Below are 21,320 nucleotides of genomic sequence, written 5' to 3' on the forward strand. Positions count from 1 at the left end.
CACCACCAAATTGCTGTTTCCTTTTTTTTTTTTTCCTCCTGCAAAAATTCTTGGCAAAGTACCTTGCATTCAATGGCTCTGCTTTTATTTAAAACTGGTTCCATAAAACTTGATGTTATCTTACCCGGCCACCATGTTGATGAAACTATTAGAAATGCTACATAAAGGAGTCTTTCCTCACTCTTCAATTTTCTTGATCTGAATGCTGGGAGTTTGGCTTTAATATGATTTCATTCACTTACTGCTTAAATTTGGCAAAGCTATTTAACTTCCTTAAGATTTAGCTCGCTTGGGGCTGGGCTAGGGTGGCAGAGGAGAAGAATATGTGGCTCACCTTCTCCCACAAATACCTCACAGACTACATCTACATACATAACAATTCACACAGAGTATCTCCTGAACTTTGGCAGAATATCTCTTACAGAGGAAATACAAGGAGAATCCTCACAAAACTGGATAATATCAATATCTTGTAGTAACCTATAATGAAAAAGTATATGAAAAGGAATATATGTATGTATACGTATGACTGAAACATTATGCTGCACGCCAGCAATTAATGCACCATTGTAAACTGACTATACTTCAACTAAAAAATAAATAAATGAGTAAGACTGAGCTCCCTCATATCTAAATTGAGGATGCATGGGTCAGTTTTAAGAACACCTCAACTTCCTTTGAGCAAATTACTTTCAGTCACTGAATTTAGTTTGGTGAGACTATTATCTAAAGTGCACTGCCCTTCTTTAACCAAAAGGCTGACAAGTTACCCCAAGAGGATATTTCAGCCTTGCCTCCCTGGAGTCTGAGTAGTGAGCATAGTGATGATATAATTTAACATAATTGGATTTAAGTCATCCCAGCAGTAGGTTTTGAGGAGACAGCTCACCGATCCCTACTAACCTCTGAATTTACTTCTACCCTCTGGAGTCGGACTATACCTTTCTGTTTCCTGAGCACGTGCATCCTCCACGAGTACTTTGTGAGCCTCATGTCATGGTCCCCCCAAACCATCTTCAGTTTACAATACTAAGTGATAAACTTGATTTCTATTGCTTGAAAACAAATTTTATTATGAAAATTAAATGAGCTCATCTGTGTCATATTTTTAGTGCAAAGACTAGTGCCTAGTACGGGTTAAGCCAATTTTTGCTATTGTTATTGCTTCTGATATTGTTATTATCATTATGTTTATTAGTAGATACACTTTCCATCTTTTATCCAGCTTTTCATCACAAAATTTGCTTCGAATTCTACGTTTTTACTTCTTTGGTGCTGCCTTTATGGTATCTTTCCCAGGTTCGTCAAGACTGGTTCTTTGCGAACTTCTGTTTTTATGCTCTCTGTAAATCCCCTACGGATTGCACATACTTCCAGGGAGGCACCGACCCCTAAGTGTAGATGAACTGTTTAATTCTTTCTTTTCCCTGTCTTAATCTCCTACATTTCAAAGTCCACTTTCTTATTAAAATGTTCAAACTAAAATCTGAAACAAAATTCTTTTCCAATCCTGTTTTTCTCTCCTCTTTTCCCCAGTCTCAACCATCTACCAAATATTTTATATCCTTTTGTCCAAATGCCTCTTGATCTATCTCCAAAGTCATGGCATCAGAATCACATGATCAGACTGTATTGGACGATAGGAGTTTCCTGACAAATACCCCTCTCTCCAGTACTTTTACTATGGCCTGTCCTCCACTCTTCCAGCAGAGCCATTGTCCTAACAGGTACGCATTATACCCTTGCTTGAAATGGTGACTTCCAAATGCTTACAGGATAAACTCAAACTCCTAGGCATAAAATCCAAGGCTCATTTCAAGTTGCATCGACTTCATCTTTCAGGTTCACATCTAGTCATATAACCCATGTTCACTATACTGTAACCACACTGGATTATGGGCCTTTTAGCAAATAAGTGATGAACTTTGATGCTTTCATTATCTCGTTCATGATTTCTTTCCCAGTTTAAATGCATCTTTCTTTCCTCCTTAGAGAGAGTAAACTTAATTTATTATAAGGCTCAGTGCAACAGTTTCTTGTATTATTAAATCTTTCCCAAATGTCTTCACTTTCCTTCTTTATCTCTGTTGTCCTATAGCACTTGTAACACATTTGACACTCTTGGTAATGAGTTCCTTGAAAACACAGATAGTATCTTTCCCATATTTATATTCCCAGCCTCAAGCACAGTGCCTGGGCTAAAGCAGGTATTCAGTAGTTGCTGAGTAATCGTTTCTCTCTGGTGATTGTAGGAATAGAAAAATACATTCTGAAACATATACACACACACACACACACATGAATATATATGAATAATATGCATGGACATAAATATGGACATGTGAAACATACATGTGGAAAAATATATTTCCAAATATTTATTATATATCTAAATATTTATATGTGCGTCCAAAATAATTCAGCCCTTTTATACTTTTATAGTCCATTGGGTAATGCTTCAGCACTCAGTACATGACTCAACACTGACATTAATATTCCTGATACGCTTTACTTATGATATCAAGAAAAGTTATATTCAGAATTGGCAAAACAAGCATTGAGAAAATTCTAAATTATATCCAATGGTAAGATATTCTGACAAGGGATATGATATATCAGAAATTATACCTTTTTATAATAACATTAGTAAGACAATCTTGATTTCCAAGTGAATTTTTAAAAGAAAACATTTAACTCTTTCAATTAGAAAAGACATGATGAATTGTCACCCCATGTAACAGCAACAGTAAAGGCGTGATGGTATTTCTTCTAAAACTGATGAAAAACAATGAAAACTTCAAATAAAAATATAATCATTTGTTGAAAAATTGTATTTAAAAGCATACTGAATATGGTTTATATAGGATTTTGCATACATTTTATGACAAAGCCTAAAACAGGTATTTTGAAAATTGCACATAGTGAATGTGGGTGTTTATCTATAGAACTGTGGGTTAAATATTTTGCATTGATATGATATGAGCAAACTGCATTCTGTGGAGTATTGACAAGTACTTCAGCAACACAGAACAATGCCACAGGACATCACTGTTGTAAAATTTAACATTATGAGTATTACACATTATTATTTATAGGAGAGCGGTTCTACATTCTTGAAACAATAGATAGCCTGTGGCGTGCTGTGGGCCCTTTCAGCTCTAGCAGGTTGAAGTTGAACTTCCTCGGTTGCAAAGCAAAGATCACACAGAAAACATTCAGGCAGAAAAACATTCAGACTAAGGAAATATGTATCTTTTAATTTGAAATAAAGGTGAAAAAAGATGGAGAAAAAAAAAAGAAGAACTTTGCAGACTGTGCTTTCACTATTGTTAATCCTTAAAAATTTCACTGTTACAGAACTGCCAGAATAGTCTTACTACAAATGAACTCCTATGAATTGTTTTATTTTTTTCAAAAGAAAACAATGAGCATTATTAACAGTAGGACCGTGAAAATCATATCCGCATTATCTGCAGCATAAATTCTTTTTTTTTAAACCATGAAACATAAAAAGCAAATTGAAAATACTTTAATGATATGATGCAAGGTTAAAAATCAAATAAAAATATTTTGGGGTAAAGTCTGAAATAAAAATCAGCTTATAGCTTGAGCAGTTAGTTCAAGCAATGATGGGGTAGAAATGGAATGGCATGAGTTTCATGAGTGATGATTCTTTAGCCTTCAGCCTCCTGGGCATGATTTACTTGAGCTCATAGCTTAACATCAAGGAAAGTCTTTTTTGACAGTCAGTATTAGAGCAAAGGAATTTATATTTAAGTGATGCTTTCCTTCCATTTCCAAACACCATACAGATTTCCCATATCATCACATATAAACATTTAATTTGAACTGAACTCCACATTCAAAGAATAGTGTTTGATCTATGGATTTTAGTAACGATGCATTAATATGCATTTCTTTTGTTATTAATTGTACTAATTCCTCTAATAAGGAAATAAGTCTCTAGAGCTGAGCAGTGCATTGGTGCCAAGAAATGGTGAATGAGAGCGATTGTCTCTACTGCTTCTTATTCCACATGAAGTGTGGCCACTAATGGCACAGAATTCCACGTCCAAGAAAAATACGTCTCCGTTAAACCACAACCCAGATCCCTTTAGGGTTATCTGTGTCTTCCCTCCCTAGTGCTACTTTTGCACTGCTTTTAAAGTTATTCCCCCAACAAATCAAGGCCTCCACTCCCCTCTGCTCTGCTATTAAAAGACCTCTGCTGTCTGACTCCCACTTCTCCCAGGATCAAGTTGAATTGACTTAATGTGAAAATCTAATGCCTTTTGCATTTTGATCTATTTCCCAGTCTCTTTTTATACCCTCCTGCCACTCTAGGCACGAGGTAGTTATCACATCTGGGCGACATGCTTGGTAATAATAGAATTCCTGCCATCGGGTGCGTCCCGAGTAACACAGAAGAACACAAGCTGTAACAGAGCTCACATGATCTGTGATATTTATATCTATAAATAGGTGCCTATCGCCTCAACTGTTACCCAGCACTTCATATTTTGTAGGAATGTGATAGCCTTAGCACCTAATCTATTGTAGAAATGCAATAAATATTTATTGCGTACCTATTAATACATTACATTGAATCCCATTCTAAACGGCATAAAATTCCCATTTGTAGCATCAAATGAATTCAATCACTACTGAGTCAGTATCTACTAAGATACAATCAGCAAGGCACTTTGCTAAGAACTGGAGGGAGATGGAAAATATGAATCAGATTTCGACCTTCCCAGTGAAGAGATTATGGTGTAATAAATAAATGGTACATATACACACTTACAAAACCACAAAAAAGTCCATCACTAAAGATGGAAAGCTCCAGGTAATATAAAATCACACAGATAAAATAACTTAAAATTAGCATTCCCAACTTGGTAACCAGAAAAAGTCTGATGAAAGAAGAATCAAAGAAAGTAGGATTCACACACATAAAATTAGAAGACAAAATTGCTGGAGGAGATGACAGTTTAGGTTACGATAAACAGGTAGGAAAGTGTGAAGTAGGTAAAGTCACTTGAAAGTTACCAGGCTTCACTGGAGCAGAGAGCTCATGAAAAGGCAGAATGAAAAGTAAAAATGGGAGAGGGAGATTAGAGTCAGAGGAATATGATTCTAAATTGAGAAAATGGAAATGTATTAATTAGAAATGAACAGGCACTAAATGTTCCTGAGAATGGCTTAAGAAGAAAAAGTTTTCTGTTCTTGTAAGATTTGCGGGCAGCAATGTAGGGAACACTTTAACCTTCAGTGTAATATTTGAATCTACCAAACAAGTTTGTTCACAAACTTTAATAGCAGTTCGACCATGCTCCCCTGCCTAGCCATGATCTATTTTATCTCACAGTCTTGATTAGTTGACAGTAGCACAGAGAGAGAGAGAAAGCTTTTTTTAACACATATGTTTATGATTCAATATTGCTAGATGGCACAGTAATTGGAGTAACTTCTAATAACAGTCATCAGGGCTTATCAATTTCAAATTCAACTAAACAGGAAGTAACAGGGACTACAGAAGGACCATGCTAGGCTTTACAAACATCTATGTGGAAAGTAGTCAATCTAAAGATTCAACTGTAACATATATTTTAAAATAAGTTAACAGGAAAAATTACAGCACATTATTTTGAGAAAGCTGAAATAAAACGTTCCTCACAGTTAAACAAAACTGAATGGCAACACAAATGATGCAGCAATAGCCGAAAAGAAAATGTCACGGTACAAAAGGTGCTTCCCACAATCACGGCAGTGATTAACGTAATTAATCACTTAATTTCATTTGATTAACATAATTCCAAATAGTCAAGAAACTGAAAGTGAGGGTGAGAACTTGAGCTTACCTAATCACCCTGCTGAAGAATACTAGAAATAAATAAACTTGTTAGATATTTCACTGGGGTTTATTTTAAACAGTAGTCTCTAAACTCTAAGAGATAATTCATGGAAACAGCTCAAGGTATGCGTTGATTGATTATTTTTTATTATGTTCCCATTTATAAACATTACCGCATTTTATAAGCATGTCTGTATTTTCTAAATAATTTCAAAATTACCTTTCCAAGATATACTGAACAGCAAACTTATTTATAAAGTCTATACCAAAAAATAGTTCTAAAATCAAGTTTAAATTCCTGAAAGGTTTTAAGGAAATCAGGGTTAAAAACCAGGCACACCTGAAGTTCGAATCTCAGCCTAACTCGTGGCCAGGGGTAAGACTGGTGTAAAATGGATTTGCCTGTTTTTAATAGCAGATAGCATTTAGAGACATCTACTAAATGTCAGACACTGTTCTGAATTGCGTTCGGACTGCTTCTGGAATCTTAGCTCAACTAGTGAATAGCTATGTGGTGGTGGTGTCACGTTTCTGAGCCTTTCTGTAATAATAGCTGTTATTTGTACTTTCTCACTTTATGCCAGGCAGTGCTGTAAGTGCTATGTATTAACTTACATTAACTCATTATATGACATATAACTTACACAGCATACAGATTCGTGCACATTTCCTAATATTACCATGAGACTACTAACATCTTCATTTAAATACATGAGAGATTAAGGAACTCGCCCAGAGTGCCAAAGACTGATCCACAGTGGATGCTCTAAATACATCATCTGTCAATTCATGAATTATATATACCTTTAAATCACATATTTTTACAGGAACTCCCAAGGGAGGACAAAATATAGCAATTCAAATGCTCAACAAACATGTGTACACTGAAAGATCACTCTCAGAGCAGATCATCATCATCAGCTAACTATCAGACCAAAAATTAAGTTGCAATTTTCTGATAGCTGAAAATACAATGCCACCAACTAAAAGGAAAGAAGCCGAAGTATCACACATTTTTGTGTCCAACCTAGCGCAGATGTTTACGGAATTGGTTTTTATCACAAATTCAAATTTGTCCTTATTTTAGAAAATAGAACTTGCAATTGATCATATGCTATCCATATATGTTCATATACTTTCTCTTCTATTTGACAAAAAAATTCTGCTAAATGAAAAGGGAGCAATGTGAATTGACGTGTTAGACAAAGGAAAAAAGTCAGGGAGGTAAAAAACAATTTAACTGTTTTTTTTCTTTTTATAAGGTTTTGCATAACAGTGTCTAGATTTCCATAAATACTCAGTGTTGTGTACAATAAAATATCTGTGAGCAACAGAACAACCAAAGTTACGCTCCAAATGGCATCCGTACATTAACTGCCAAAAGAGGTTACAGAATAATTTTTGAAAGGGGAAAAAAAAAAAAAAAGCCCTCTGGACCTGCTGTAGTATGCAATCTCAAAGGAAACCAATAGCCTAATTACACAGCCATGAGGAGGTAGCCAGCAGATTTCAGTGATTGGGAAAGAGAAAGCTTGACAAAATCTAGGATATTAGTCAGATCTTTAAAATCTTTTACTTCTGTGCAAGTTCTGAATTGTCAGCAGTGTAAAATGAAGAGAAAAGTACCTTCAGAAGGTTCGCTATATTTTATAACTCACTGTTCACAACCACTGTGGCCACTCTTCACACTGTTGTAAAAAGGCAGAACCAATCAGCTGGTGGATGACTGTCTGGCTCGGCAGAAACTTCCATTTTACGTAATAAAGACAAACACACACAATCTGAATATGTTCTCACTGGGGAGGAAAGGAGGGGTGAGAGACCCCCTCATGTCAGGTACTTGATAGATTATTTCAAAGATGCATATGTTTCCCCCTCAGGCCTGTCCAAAGGCAGAGTCCCTTTGTGCCTTCCCAAAATGCAGTCCTTTGTATGTGATTTCAATGGCCCTTAATAGAATCCCAAGAATCACATTATACATTCAAAAATATGATCACCCTAATACATATCTTTTATGTTTTCTCTCAAAATCACGAGAGGAACTTCTTTTTTATCTAAGTATATCCTTTAAGCATTTACTTCTGGTCACTTGGAATTGAAAATGTACTTCATTTGACACTATTGCACATAGAGTGATTTGATATGCTTTTAATTCACGAAAGTATTTCAAACTGTAAAAATGCCTTTAAAAAATCTGTTCTGAATTCAGAAAAAAAGAAAGCATATGCATGTTCTCTTCTTTTAAAATAAAGAATTATTTTTAATTCTGGTGGCATTAGATATAACCATCAACAATTCTGATGCTTGCTTTCATTTTTCAGTTTTTTTCTTTTTCATTGTCTCTGATAGACCCATTGGGAGTACAATGGCTTAGGTCACAACACGAAACATCATGCTAATTAAACTGCTAATTAACAGCTATAAGAAATATACTGCTTGAAATAGACTGCTGTATTACTTTGTTTTAACTTTTGTGTCATTGCCACTTGGTAACCACTAATTTAGAATCCTCTAATCAAGCTCTTTAATCCAAATGCTAATCTCAGATGCCAGGAGCACAGGATGGCTGAGCAACCCTGGTGCAAGATATGGACTGCATTTCTTCCCGGTATAAAAGATGGTTTATTGAAAGATTAAAAAATTGAAGATGACAAGATCCTGTGTTTACAGATCCTTGGTATTCACTTGAATGTAACCTCTTTTAATGTAGTACTAATAGCAAGTCATCCTCAAAAACATTTTCTCAAACATCTCCATCTAAATAGTGAGGCATCTATGTGACAAGTCATCATAGGATTTTTATTTAAAAAGCTCATGTGATAGATTTCCTTAATATCAGTCTTTTCTTTAACATGCATTTTGTTCAATGACATGACTCTGTCAACCACGTTTCAATTTGGGCTTCCAAACAACGGCAGGTTCGTAGTCAATAAACATGCAAGGATTTTAAAACGTCAACCAGCAGGAAGTGTAGACTACACTATCCCTACTTGAAACGTCTTATTAGGAGGCAGCCAGTTTCTGATTGCCTGGTATGTAAATACCAAATGTCTGCTGCTTACATGAGCCTGACACATAGGGGAGAAAAAGTCCGTGCTGACCCACCTTTTAACAGCTTGACACAGGGAGAAAGGTTAGAGACCTGGGTCCCCTTCAGCTGCTACTGAGACAGAATTTTCGCTGACACAATTGGGCAGTAGCAATTAAAAACCAGGCAGAGCTGTACCCGATCTCAGAACTCCAATCATTTACCATAGGAAATGTGCCTTTTCCCTCTAACATCTAAGGACAGAGTCTAGAAAGATATTCATTTTTAATTAAATTAATTTTAACTCCTCATTAGAAATTCACAAAAAGCAGCATAAGATAGGTTATTATTGGGGTATTAACATTCATAAAAAACAGAAAGTAGGCAGATTTTTCACAAAAACAGTAAAAATTATCGAAACGCAAGGTATACTAAAAATCTGTACTTGGCTTTGTGTCTTTTCAGATGCTCAGCCACTAAATTGTGATGTGAACTTAAAATATAACTTTCTCACATTTTCACCAGCAATGCTATGCGTTTCCAAGAACACAGCGCCATTTCTGAGGTCTACACGTTCCACCGTCACAATTATTATGCAATATATTTCATCCAAAAGTAGTTTCAAATAGGCAAAATTGAGCATTTTCAATGGTTGTTTGTTTTCTCCTCTCCTATATGCTTACTTAACCAATTACTGTGTTAAAAATGAAATCCTCTGACTTTCCAGATATTAAATATGATCCAGTTCAATTCAGCCAATATTTATTTTATTTATATTTCATACATTCAAATCTTATCATCTAATCAATGCAACACCACTTTTTTGCTCAATGAAGGACTTTTTGAAAATAAATCCCTCACCATATATAATAGACATGTATTGGATATTTACAAAGGATAATAACTACTTATTTGTGGATTGGTTGTCACAATCAGCATGATCCTTAGTTTTTTAATAACCCTACAAATAATTTCTTATTCTTATATTTCACAATTTTTAAGCTACTAATAATGGGAGAAAATCGTGTTCCTTTATGACTGTGGATAAAGTGATCTTCAAAAATTGCTCTCTGACCTTTTGGAAACTTTCATCATTGAACTGTGACAAAGGTTTGATTTCAGCTCTCACAGTTTCCTTTCACTTGTCTATGCCTGAAAAAATTACAGCTCCCCGAGCTCCCAGATTTGAATTGTAGCAGATCAGAAACTGATGGATTTCCCTGGAGAACTGGTACCTGCACAATTTTTCTGAGTTTCACACCCTGGCATATGGAGAATATTGAGGGCTTGGCATTATACTTCTCTGTGAAGTGCCTTTGATTTCACTTTTGCCAGTGAGGTTGAGTTTATTTTGGCCCATGACCATCTCAATCAGCAGCCACTACACTCTATTCATGTCAACTAGAAAAACAACAAGAAGAAAATGAATAATTACCAGTGTTTATTGAGTTCTTGTTATGTCATACTTACTTTGCCTGGCTAAATCTCACTTAATAATCACAGCTAATTTATGAGGCAAATACTGTTATTAACTTTATATGACATGTGAAGAAACGGAGGCAGAGAGATGTTATTTGTTCAAAGGTCATTCAATTTATGTGTTTGAACCACGTTTCAAACCCAAACAGCCTGGATTCTAGACACAGAAATCTTAACTACTGTGCTATTCTGTCACAGTTAACACATGGCACTGTAATAATTAGCCTGCATGGCTGGACTTCCCATTAGACTGTGAGCTCTTCTTACTCAAAGAATGAAGCTGCCATTTTTCTCAGTCCACCAAGATTCCAGAGGCAAAGTCTTCATTTTCAAAAAGAATTGATGCAAATAGTACATATTTATATTAATATATTTTAAACATGCAATGCAGGTAGTTTAGAGACAAATTTCTCTTCTCCCTCATATATGGTATTTAGAGCAGACCTTTTATCAAAGATTCCATCTTGAGCTAATATTTCAGTGTACTAGAATTTCTGAATACCTTTCATGTCCAAGTCATGCATGCTGGATCTGCCTCACTCAGGCTAATAAATGTGTGATCTACGGAACCACAAAATTTATCTCTGCACCCCTAAATACTTCCAGAATCTACTTTGCACCCCCATCTATAATAGCATTTGACATGAAAGCTCTGTGGCCCATCTGTTGAGTGTCGCCTCTGAAACCAGAGTGACAGGGCTCAAAGCCCAGTACTACCTCCTGCTAATTCTGTAGCTTTGCAAATCTACCAAAACTCTCTCATCTTCCTCAGCTGTGAAATGGGTACCATGACAGTAATAGTATCTGCCTCATGCGGTTGATATACATATTGAACGTAGCAACTAGTATACCATCTGCACAGAGCTGAAAGTTAAAAAGTTCTCAAGGAAATATTAAAATCTGTTCAACTACATTATATTTACCAAAACAGGGAAACAGACTTATAGTAGTCCAAAAAATAAAAAGAACTAAAACTAGAAACATATTTTAATCCTCAAAATATTTTAATTTTTCTTTTATATCTTGGTGAAATGTGTACCTATATGCATCCAATCTGATGGATTCCGGGTATAACTTTTCAATTGGTAACTCTCATTCCCAGTTGTTCCACTGCTCTATATAGCCATTTCCCTTGAGCACTAAGTTCCCTCTCCCTGCCACCTTTTTTCCCTTTTTTCCCCCAAATGGATAGAGGCAAGAGGCAAGGGTAGAAGTTTTATGTAGAGATAGAGGGACTTGGGAGAGGCTTGGTAGGTGGAAGATTGCAAGTCTCCCATCTAAATTTCTGTTCTTGTAAAGACAAGATTAAATTGACAAAATTAAATTTTACTATCAAAATCAGCCTCATCAGGGGCCAGAAGTTCACCTAAATGAAAACAATTTCAGTCTGACCAATTCTCTAAATAAGGATCCCTGAAGATTATCCATGCCATCATTGTGATATTGAAAGTGACACTATTTTGCAAGTCAGTATGCTGCAATGAAAAAAAAAAAATCCACATGATATATCTGCTTTCATTTTGCTTCCCACTGTTTCTCTGACCTTTCCCAGTTGGAGTAGTAGCAGGAAACTAAAATAAAAGTACCGTTTTTCTGTGTGAGGCACTTCATGACTAAACATTAATCGTGAAATTGTAACAGTTACAGGACTCCTCTGCCTGTTGCTTCTCCTCAGCAGAGAATTACTATTAGATGAAAGCGCCTACAGCAATAAACATCAGGGGCCAGTGTTTCCTCCTCCTCTGAACCCAACCAGGCTGATCCAAGTCCAGAAACTCCTTTGAAGTCCCTCAGACCTTCATGTGCTGATCAATCCTTCCGGAGTAAAGAGCAAGAAAAACTGGTTCTAGCACTTTAATATATTCTGCCAGGGAATGCATTCAACTCAGTGCAGTACAAAAAGGTTTCCTTTGATACAAATTGAGTGATTTTCCACTTGGGTGCCACTTGGTTCAATTAACTTAGAGGGAGCCATTGATCCCAGATGTGATTATTTATACCTCAGTACATATTTCTAATAAGGCTAACTAAGGTTGGAAGAGTAACAACTGTAAATTCATATTTTTTTTCTTGGTCTTAAGGCATATGTTGAGCCTTAGGTCACTTTAAGTGGAAAACAGCACATGATTCTCTTAATACAGATGATCAATATCGAAAGTTGATATAATCAGTATTCCGTAACACACTGTAACACTTCTAAGTTATCAATCTACGAATTAAGTTAACTTATCAAGATTTAAGAATTTAAGTGATCTTCAGATTGATAGAGCAATCCAAACTCATCATTTATGGATGAGAAAACTGAACACTCAAAAAAAAAAAGTATCCTTCAGGTCTGGCTGTTTGGTGGCAGAGTAAAATCTGGAGTCAAGACTCCTGACCCTGTTTAGGGTGCTTTTCTCCAAACATTCTCCAGTTTATCTCTGTCAAACCTTTGCTCTTTATCTTAAATGGCTAAGCTCTTCACCCTCAAATGGTAAAGAATGATGTCTAAAAGATGTAGACGCCGTCGTCTAAAAGCCATCAACATGAATATATTGAATGTCCTACTACATTTTAAGAGACTATTAAAGTAGGAAAGACAAGGAATTTTATAAAGTAGGGTTTTTTTATTATTATTTTGGTCACATAAAAATATTCAATACAATGGAATTGTACAGTTTGTAGACGTATAACTTATTATAACAGCATAAATAAAGACAAAAATCCCTGTAAGAGTATAGATAGGGTACCTTTCAGTTGATTGTCACATAGAAAGAAGAGGTAAAAATTCCGACTATAAAGTTAATCAGCAAGATAAGAGAAATGAATACAAATACCAAAGAACAATAGTTTCAAAATTATTATGGCACATGCTGACCACAAAAAATATGTAATACTTCAGTCTGTTTTAAATACTCACTATTCTATGATATATGATGACTTGTTACATAATTTTGATCGAAGGAAAGTGGAAAAAAATACATGTAACTTATTAGAAGATTAATACGTTGTAGTCAGAAAACAAATATTTCCCGAGTCTCATCTCCAAGAGCATCCGTGATTCATATCCTCTGTCACTGAGAGAAGAGGCCTTAAGGAGTAGAGCACAACTTTCCAACTGTCTTCAAACTGATTTCACTGGAGCCTACTCTCATTATTTTTCAGACATTGCTACCATCTTAATTTAAATGGCTCAATTGCATTAAATATTACACTTAATTGGAGAGCCGTTGCAGTAGTCATTCTATTTTCAGAACTGCTTCCTTTGTGAATAATAATCTTTCATAACGATCATGACCCATGTGAAATGGCTTTACTCTGTCTCTTTACATTCTAGGTAACAAACCAAAGTGCAAAAGTCAAGCATTAAATTTTACCTCCTTCCACTTATATATGTACACACGCACACAAATGCATACATATACACTCACACCCATACAAAAATTAGACTTTATATAGTATCTTCAACTGAGCAAGTAACTGTAATGCAAAGAGGTACTTCCTGCATGCAATTCATCTTTAATAAAATTCAAAAAGCCCTCCTCTGCATACGTAAATGCATAGGACCACAAATTTAAAAGGCCAGTTTCCTATTGATATAATGGCCATACATTCCTTTAACACTTACAGGGTTTACGTTAAATTCAGTCAGAAACTGGTAGAATGTCTGTGAGAAATATTGGGATCTTCTGCTTTTATACCATAATAAGTGATGTTTCAACAAATATCAGAATGACCTAAATTTTATTTTCTCTCGTGTCCACTATTTTCTCACTTTCCCTGATTGGCAGTAGTATTTCTTCCTCGGCCCTCATTAAATAGTATTGAACAGCATCATTTTCTCGGAATTCAGTCCTGAGGTATACATTTCCATTTTCTTTGTTGATCTAGCACAGGCTCAGGTGACTTCTACAGAATGCATTCAATTAACTCAAGCAAAGCAAATTAAATCACATCTATACTAATCTCCACATTATTAACTATAAACAGTAACAGGATACATGTCTCCACCCTTTGCTTGAGTCCATTCAAGCGCAAACCGAAGGAAAGGGACTTCCTGTTCTTCTTTTCATACTCCTGAGATGATGATTTTTTATTCTGTTCCTCCACAGTAATTGACAAGATTGCAAAACCTCTCTCACATCCCTTCTTTATTCCATACTGAGAGCTTGATTTTCTTTTTCAGTTGTTTGCAAAGTATAGTTTGATTCCTTTTTTGCAGAGATTTTATTTTAAAGCCATTTTTGTGTTCTTCAAAATCAGAGCTTCATTTTAATCAGCTAGCGGTCCTGCCCCTTGGGAATCGATTTCTTTCTACACAAGACAAATTCAAGTCTTTTGGGATCCAACACACTGAGTTGGAACATTACATGTATTTCACTTACGAGCACACACATTCATTTTACACGATTCCTCAATGTGGCCAGGGGGGTTCGTGGTCTGCACTGTATCCACCTATAAAAAATACAAAAATATACGTCCGCTTTACAGGGATGTGAGTAGGGTTTTGCTAGCCTAGTTCCAAAGCTTGGATGCACATGTTGACTGATAGTATTCCTTCCATCTTTAAGATGTATTTGCAGATGTATTTTGCAGAAAGATGTATTCTTTCAGAAGTCAAGGAGACATAACAGCTCCAGCTACAACTAACAACCCTGGGGCATCGAGATCAATACTGCTGGGCTAATCTCTTGGATGCTATCTCTGACAAGAGATATTTGCATGGTAAAAGAAACACGGAATTAACTGTGTTTGGGGCTTCAAGCATTTGAAGGCTCTGAAGTGTCACCAGGAGATGGGCGGTCAGGGGAGGGGGAGTTGTTGGTTTTATTTACACTGGAAATACAAATAAGATTGAAACGGTAATTTTGTTACCACTGCTTTTACAATTTACTGTCCCTAAGATCTCCCGGAAGTGAGCTTGATCTGAATGTTCACACCTTTCAAAGTAGCTCTTAGTCTCTAAATGCAATTATCACACAGCTCACTGTCTATAGAAATCTGAGCAATTTACACGCTATCAACAAATGGTCTGCTGATCTCTGGTCAAGGATGAATTACTCTCCCTTTCAAAGTCATGACCATAAAAAGACAATGTTTTCCACAAATAAAAGTGATGATAATACTCCTTCAAAATGTTTTGGTGCTAAGGTGAGTTTTAAATAGTGTTGAATATTTAGTTCTCTGAACTTGAAACTGACCAGCTGGCTTATTTTTCCTCTCAGTGCCAAAAGATACACAGAATACTCTTTCCAGTTTGATGGTGAAATTGATGTCAGTAAAACCTTTCATGAGTTTGAATATTGCCGAAAAAGACAATAAATCACTTCCATAAACTAAAAGTGATATAGTTCACTACCGAAAGAATTAGAATCCTTAAGAATTAGAATTTTTAAAAATCAGTATCGTGCTAATTTCCAGTGTCACAACACATCAGCACGTGAGAATCAAAATTAGAAAAGTAGATTATTTCTTTCACTGAATAATCAACCAATTAATTTTTGAAAGTAAATGATGTAAAAAAATGGTTAATTTTTAAATTAATTATATTCAAGAGAAGACAATGTTTAAAAATGGCTCTGACTGCAGATTATCCATATGCGCTGTATAAATCTAAGCAGCTATGAAATGTCTTAATTTTTTTAATTAAATTTTTTATCTTTCCTTAGAAATAGAATTAATATTTTTTCTTCCTTTAGTAGCTCTAAACGTTACCGTAACTTGGGATGCTCAGGCTAATTACACAAGAAGCACAAACTTACCACGGAATTGATGATAAAGTGAGTCTCTATGATTTAAACTGTAAGTTTAAAATGAACATAGTTTATCTTATGTTTATATTTCATCTATATATGTCGTTGCCACAGCATTTATCAAATATTTCAGTTTACCTATTTTTACTAAGTTATTCATTTAACATTTTCATCCTCCATAAGGCTACAGTGCACTCCACGAGGGCAAACATCACGTCCACTGTTTACTACTTCATTCTCCGTGTTGGCACATAGTTGGCCCTCAATAATTATTGCTTTAATAAGTGAATGACTGTTTGGGACTGGCTAATTAAGGAAATCATATTACTTGTCACATCACAGTATCACTTTTATCTAATTTTAATATTTTGAAATCATGTGGTTATCTTTCACTTTCTATTATTTATCATATGATAGATTGTGGAAGAGACGCTTTTTTTAACTGTAGTTAATGCTCTTTATTTTTCTGGCATATTATTTTTTCCTAATTCTTTCTTAAATTTAGTCTGTCCATCTAAAATTTCATTAACCTTCTCTTTTTAATCCTTTCTATATAATAGTCATTATTTTCTTTCCTTAAAGGAAAGATACTATCTAAGACTTTCTGCAAGGTTTTAAATAAATGAATAAACAAGTAAAAAAATAGAAAATCAGAGGTGTCCAAATGTTTCATTTTCTATTTTCAAGACCTGACATACTTTTAATTTAAAAGCATATCCAAGAAAGAGAATGCATTTAAGTAATACCGTCACTATTCTGCCATGCGGCATAATGAAATCCTCTTATTAAAATGTTCCTGAGGAACAGAATGCTCTCCTTTCATAAATTAACTACGTAAGGGCAGGTTTCACGTTTTTGTGGTTTTAAGCTCTGATGCACTGAATAAACGCATCTATGTACTAATATCCGCCTGTCACTAAAGCCAAGAAAGACGGACTCTTTCCTCACCATTAAAGACTCATGTTTAAAAACAAAAGCGCACACCTCAAATCATTTATTGAGGCTGCGGAGAACTACTTAGGAATCACCATTCTGAAAACAATTGTTGGTGAGGGTCAGGGTAGAAATGGATGTTACCAGGATGTGTTTGTTTTGACTTGAATCAGCTAATTAAGATGGCCCTGGAAGCAATTTTCAGATCACTGCTGCTGAGGAGACAGGCTCCAGTAAATCAGTCCGAACCAATCTCTGAGTCAGGTCCAGTTCTGCTGGAGTCGTATAGATGCAGCCTTTGTCTTCCCCTTTCAAGCTTTCTCCTCAGTTTGTTCTGTTACCCACGCAACGAGCCACACACACACAGACACAGACACACAATGAGATGCAACCAAATCATTCCTGGAGCACGTTTCACCAGGCCATCTCTGTATCTCACTCAGTTTCCATTTCCATTTCCTAACCACAGAGACTGAAATAAGCTTGGAATTTAATTATCAAAAATTATCAGAAAAAAAGTCAACTTATAAAAGCTTTGCTCTCCTTTTCCCGACTTCCCTGGCCAAGAACTGGTGACTCGCACTAGGAAAAGGAGCTGAATTCCACACAGAACAGGAATGGGATTCAGATTCAGGGGCAAGAACACACTAAATACTCACACAAAGGAATCAACACACTCTTGACAGTTCTGAAAAAAACTTCCAAACCATACTCAAGGAAATATATGTATTTTGAGAGAAATATGTATCTATTTTCTACTTACTTCTATTAGGTATGCTTCAAAACTAAATCACACACCTACATAATTGGTGTAGAAGGTGCAAGTGTCTGTTGAATGTGTTTGCATGTAATTGGCAATATGTAAAAGGAGTCTATGAATATTCATAATCTTTTCCCCCTGACTGATGTTCAGATCTAGGGAAAAGTAAAAGGTATCAAATGAAAAACAGAGCCGATTCCATGACACAGAAAACAAGATTGACGGTAGTTTCTGCAATCTAGGAACAGGAAGTGGATATTCGTATTTTAGAGCAAAAATTCACGATATAGGAGCTGAACCAGGGCAGGGCCATTATCAACACTGAACATTTATCTATGTTTTAAACAAATACTGGCAAATCATTTGAAATAGAAAGCGGGACACAAGGTAAACACAGGATTTGGTGAAAGGACTATGAGAACGACAATTCTGGATGGTATTTTGGTGTTTTACTTTATTTTGATTTTATATAAATGATGTACCAAAACTTGTCAATTATGATTATTAGCTACTATATCACCTATATAGATGTTTATTACAAGATTACACTTAATTATCTAACTAAACCTCACAAAGTCCTTGTGAAGTAGCAATTATAATTTTGCTCATTTTACATATGAGGGAATTAAAGAGAGCTTAATTTTCTTGCATAAAAATCACATAGATAATGGTAGAATCAGGGCCCCAAACTAAGACATTTGGCTCCTAGTCAAAGATTTTCTTCTTCTACATTATGTCTTCTAATAATTATTTCTTAAATCTGACTTGGAATCTTTTAAAAAATAAACAGCTACGTCATAACTGCAAATATCTCCATTTTTGCCACAGTTTAAGAAATAATAAGCAAAATTATGCTGATTTTTAGTTTATTCCTAAACTACTATAAATGAATGTGTTAGGAAGCTCAGTCCTAGAAGCCTATGTATTTATCAGACTCAGGATTCTATCATAATTACTTAAATTTGTGAATATATAAGAAACAGCTTCAACATACTCAAAAATTGTCCAAACTGCCAAGAAAAAAAAAAAAAGGAGAGGAACGGAACACAGAAGACAAATCCCATCCAATCAAAGAAAGGATGTTTATACCCATTTACACCTGTAAACGTGTACACACACAGGAAGGCCATTCATCAGCACTGTTTAATCTACACTCTTTAGAAAAGAGGGCTGTTAGATTGGGAGTCAATGACGACTGGCCATGGAAGGAAAGGGCTGGACAATACCATACCAGCCCCGCATCCTAGGAATTGTACTCGGCCCTGACTACAGAATGCGAATGATTTGGGGCCTAACAAGAGAATGCAGTAGGTTGGATGGCCCAGCAATCAATATGCATTGACTGGCTGACTGTGAGAATCAGGGAATCTCAGTTAGAAGGCAAGCCAAAGGTTACAGAGCCCAGTCACACGAAAGGCACTGCCTGAGGCGTGGGGGGACTGACAAAGCACCATCCCAGTTCTGAGGAATCCTTTATCTTTTGAAGAGATATGCAAATATATACACATCAACAGATTACTAATCTTGGGGTGGGTGGGGAAGATACAAGCCCCACAGGTAAAACTAGGAGAGCCCCGAGGAGAGAACTGTGGTGAGGGGAGGAAGAAGAGGGCTCTTTGGCTAAAGAAACCTAAGTTGTGTCTTAAAAGACAGGGAAGCTTGACATCTTCCGAAATGAGAGAAATTTGCCTTCCAAGAAGAAACAAAGTTGTGAAGATCTGAGGTGAGATCAGCAGGCAGCGAGAGAATTTCTTTGCCTAACCCAGAGATTTCTGGAATTTCACTCAACTCCATCATGAGCCGTTTTCTCTACTCGCTCTCCTTAGCTCAAGTCTACATATAAAAGGAACCAATGTAGTAATTAAACACCACCACCACCACTAACAAAACTGTCCTGAACATCCTAAATTGGATGTTCAAGACAGATCAAGATAACTGTCAAAAACCAGAGAATGCAAAAAAAAAAAAAAAAAACAAAACTATTTGCTAAAACTAATGCAATTAATTTCTGGTTTAGAACAGCCTATTCTTTAATGTTAAAGTGTGTCGTTCTTAATCCATGATTTAATTTTTTTCTTGTTTTTCTTCTAAATAAGTATTTTACAGAAACACCCTTTCTGAATCAGAGAGGGACAGAGATCAATGCAGACAGACAACTGTGCACTATACAAGCAAAAACGTTAGACTGCATCCCAGCTTTCTAGTTCCAATTACGTTTGTCCAAAGTTGAGCATTAATGCATTTCTGTCCTTAAAGCTTATAATAAAAATGTAAAATGATGCAAACTTAAGCTATCATCACTATCCTTTTTGGACCATAGTATTGGTCACCTTTGGAAATAGAAGCAGAACTGGCTAGTATTCCTATACCAAAGCAATAAGCTGCCTGAGAGAAACGGAGACTAGTTGTTAATGAAACAAAGTGAATAGCAAACTCGGCTGTTGTTAAATGCCACTAAAATTGTAATCCTGTGCCTGAAAAATTGAGAGCTACTTGGGGAGCCTTAAAACACTCACAGAAGAGAGCAGAAAGCAGTCAAAGTGTTTCCAGGTGATGGATAAACTCACTAAGAGTTTGATCCACGAGCCAGAAAATGAAGTAAATATCCAGTGAATTAACTGAGTCTTGGAAATGTAAATGTGAGCTAGGACAAAATGATAAAATCTAGCCAACCAGTTTCCTGCTCGTGAAAGATAATGTTGAAAGTGTAAGAACTGCCAGTGAGTATGTGGAGCCTTAGTTAATAATAGATACATTTCTAAGTTGAATATAATTCTCTTTTAATATGATTTGTGGTTAACCAGCTTTAAAAAGCTATGCTTTCTGATCATCAGAAATTTCTAAAAATGTTTTTAGAAATACTTTCATAAATACCAAGTGGCACTGATTTAATGATCCATATGAGCATATTAAGTACTGACCTTCAGGACACAGAAAGGTATTATAGTAATAACTAATGCAGAAGTATAACTTGAGAGATAAGGAAGTCACCGGGAATCATCCTCTACCAAACTATTCACTTTACCAGTGATAATACTGAGGCCCAGAGGGGCGACAAGACACATTCAGTATAACACTGCAGACCTAGGATTAAAACTAAATGTCCTCACTCCTAATCAGAGGTTTATTTCCATGTATCTTATGAGATTACATCTCAAGGAAATGGAAAGTTGGGAAATGAGATTATTTAAATAAAGACCAAATAGCTCTAATTTCAGTACATTCCAGTTGTGAAATACAGGGACAATATGCAAGTTACAGAAACTTGCTCTTCATTTATAGTGGACTTTGCATTAATGTCAGTGGGCCCAAAAAAAACAACCAATGGTGACTGTACATTAAATACCAAAATAAGATTCTTTGTAATAAAAATGCTTTTTGCATGGGCAAAATTTGCAGAAACTTTTATTTTGGAGAGTTGGAAAAATCATAAGAAATTTTCATAGTTTCACTTCAAATTTTGGTGAGGGGCTGGTCCCAATCAATATTACATAGAACTTTTTTAAAACGTGCTTCCTATGTAAAGGACTG

General features: G+C 35.7%; 1 protein-coding gene across 8 annotated transcripts in view; it reads right to left on the reverse strand.

Annotated features, from left to right (window-relative positions):
* The window catches only part of PCDH7 (protocadherin 7), a 386,956-nt gene that overhangs the window by 312,352 nt on the left and 53,284 nt on the right, over window positions 1–21,320 (reverse strand). The window contains exon 2 of one of the 8 annotated variants that reach the window (XM_072945448.1): window positions 12,970–14,798. The exons of the other annotated variants lie outside the window; for them this stretch is intronic. Within the exon in view, the coding sequence (XP_072801549.1) occupies window positions 14,721–14,798 (78 nt within the window). The 3' untranslated portion in view covers window positions 12,970–14,720. Of the gene's footprint in view, window positions 1–12,969; window positions 14,799–21,320 lie in introns of those variants that run through there. 8 annotated transcript variants of the gene reach the window in all.

Source organism: Vicugna pacos, chromosome 2 (genome assembly GCF_048564905.1).
Source record: "Vicugna pacos chromosome 2, VicPac4, whole genome shotgun sequence".
Lineage (NCBI taxonomy): Eukaryota > Metazoa > Chordata > Mammalia > Artiodactyla > Camelidae > Vicugna > Vicugna pacos.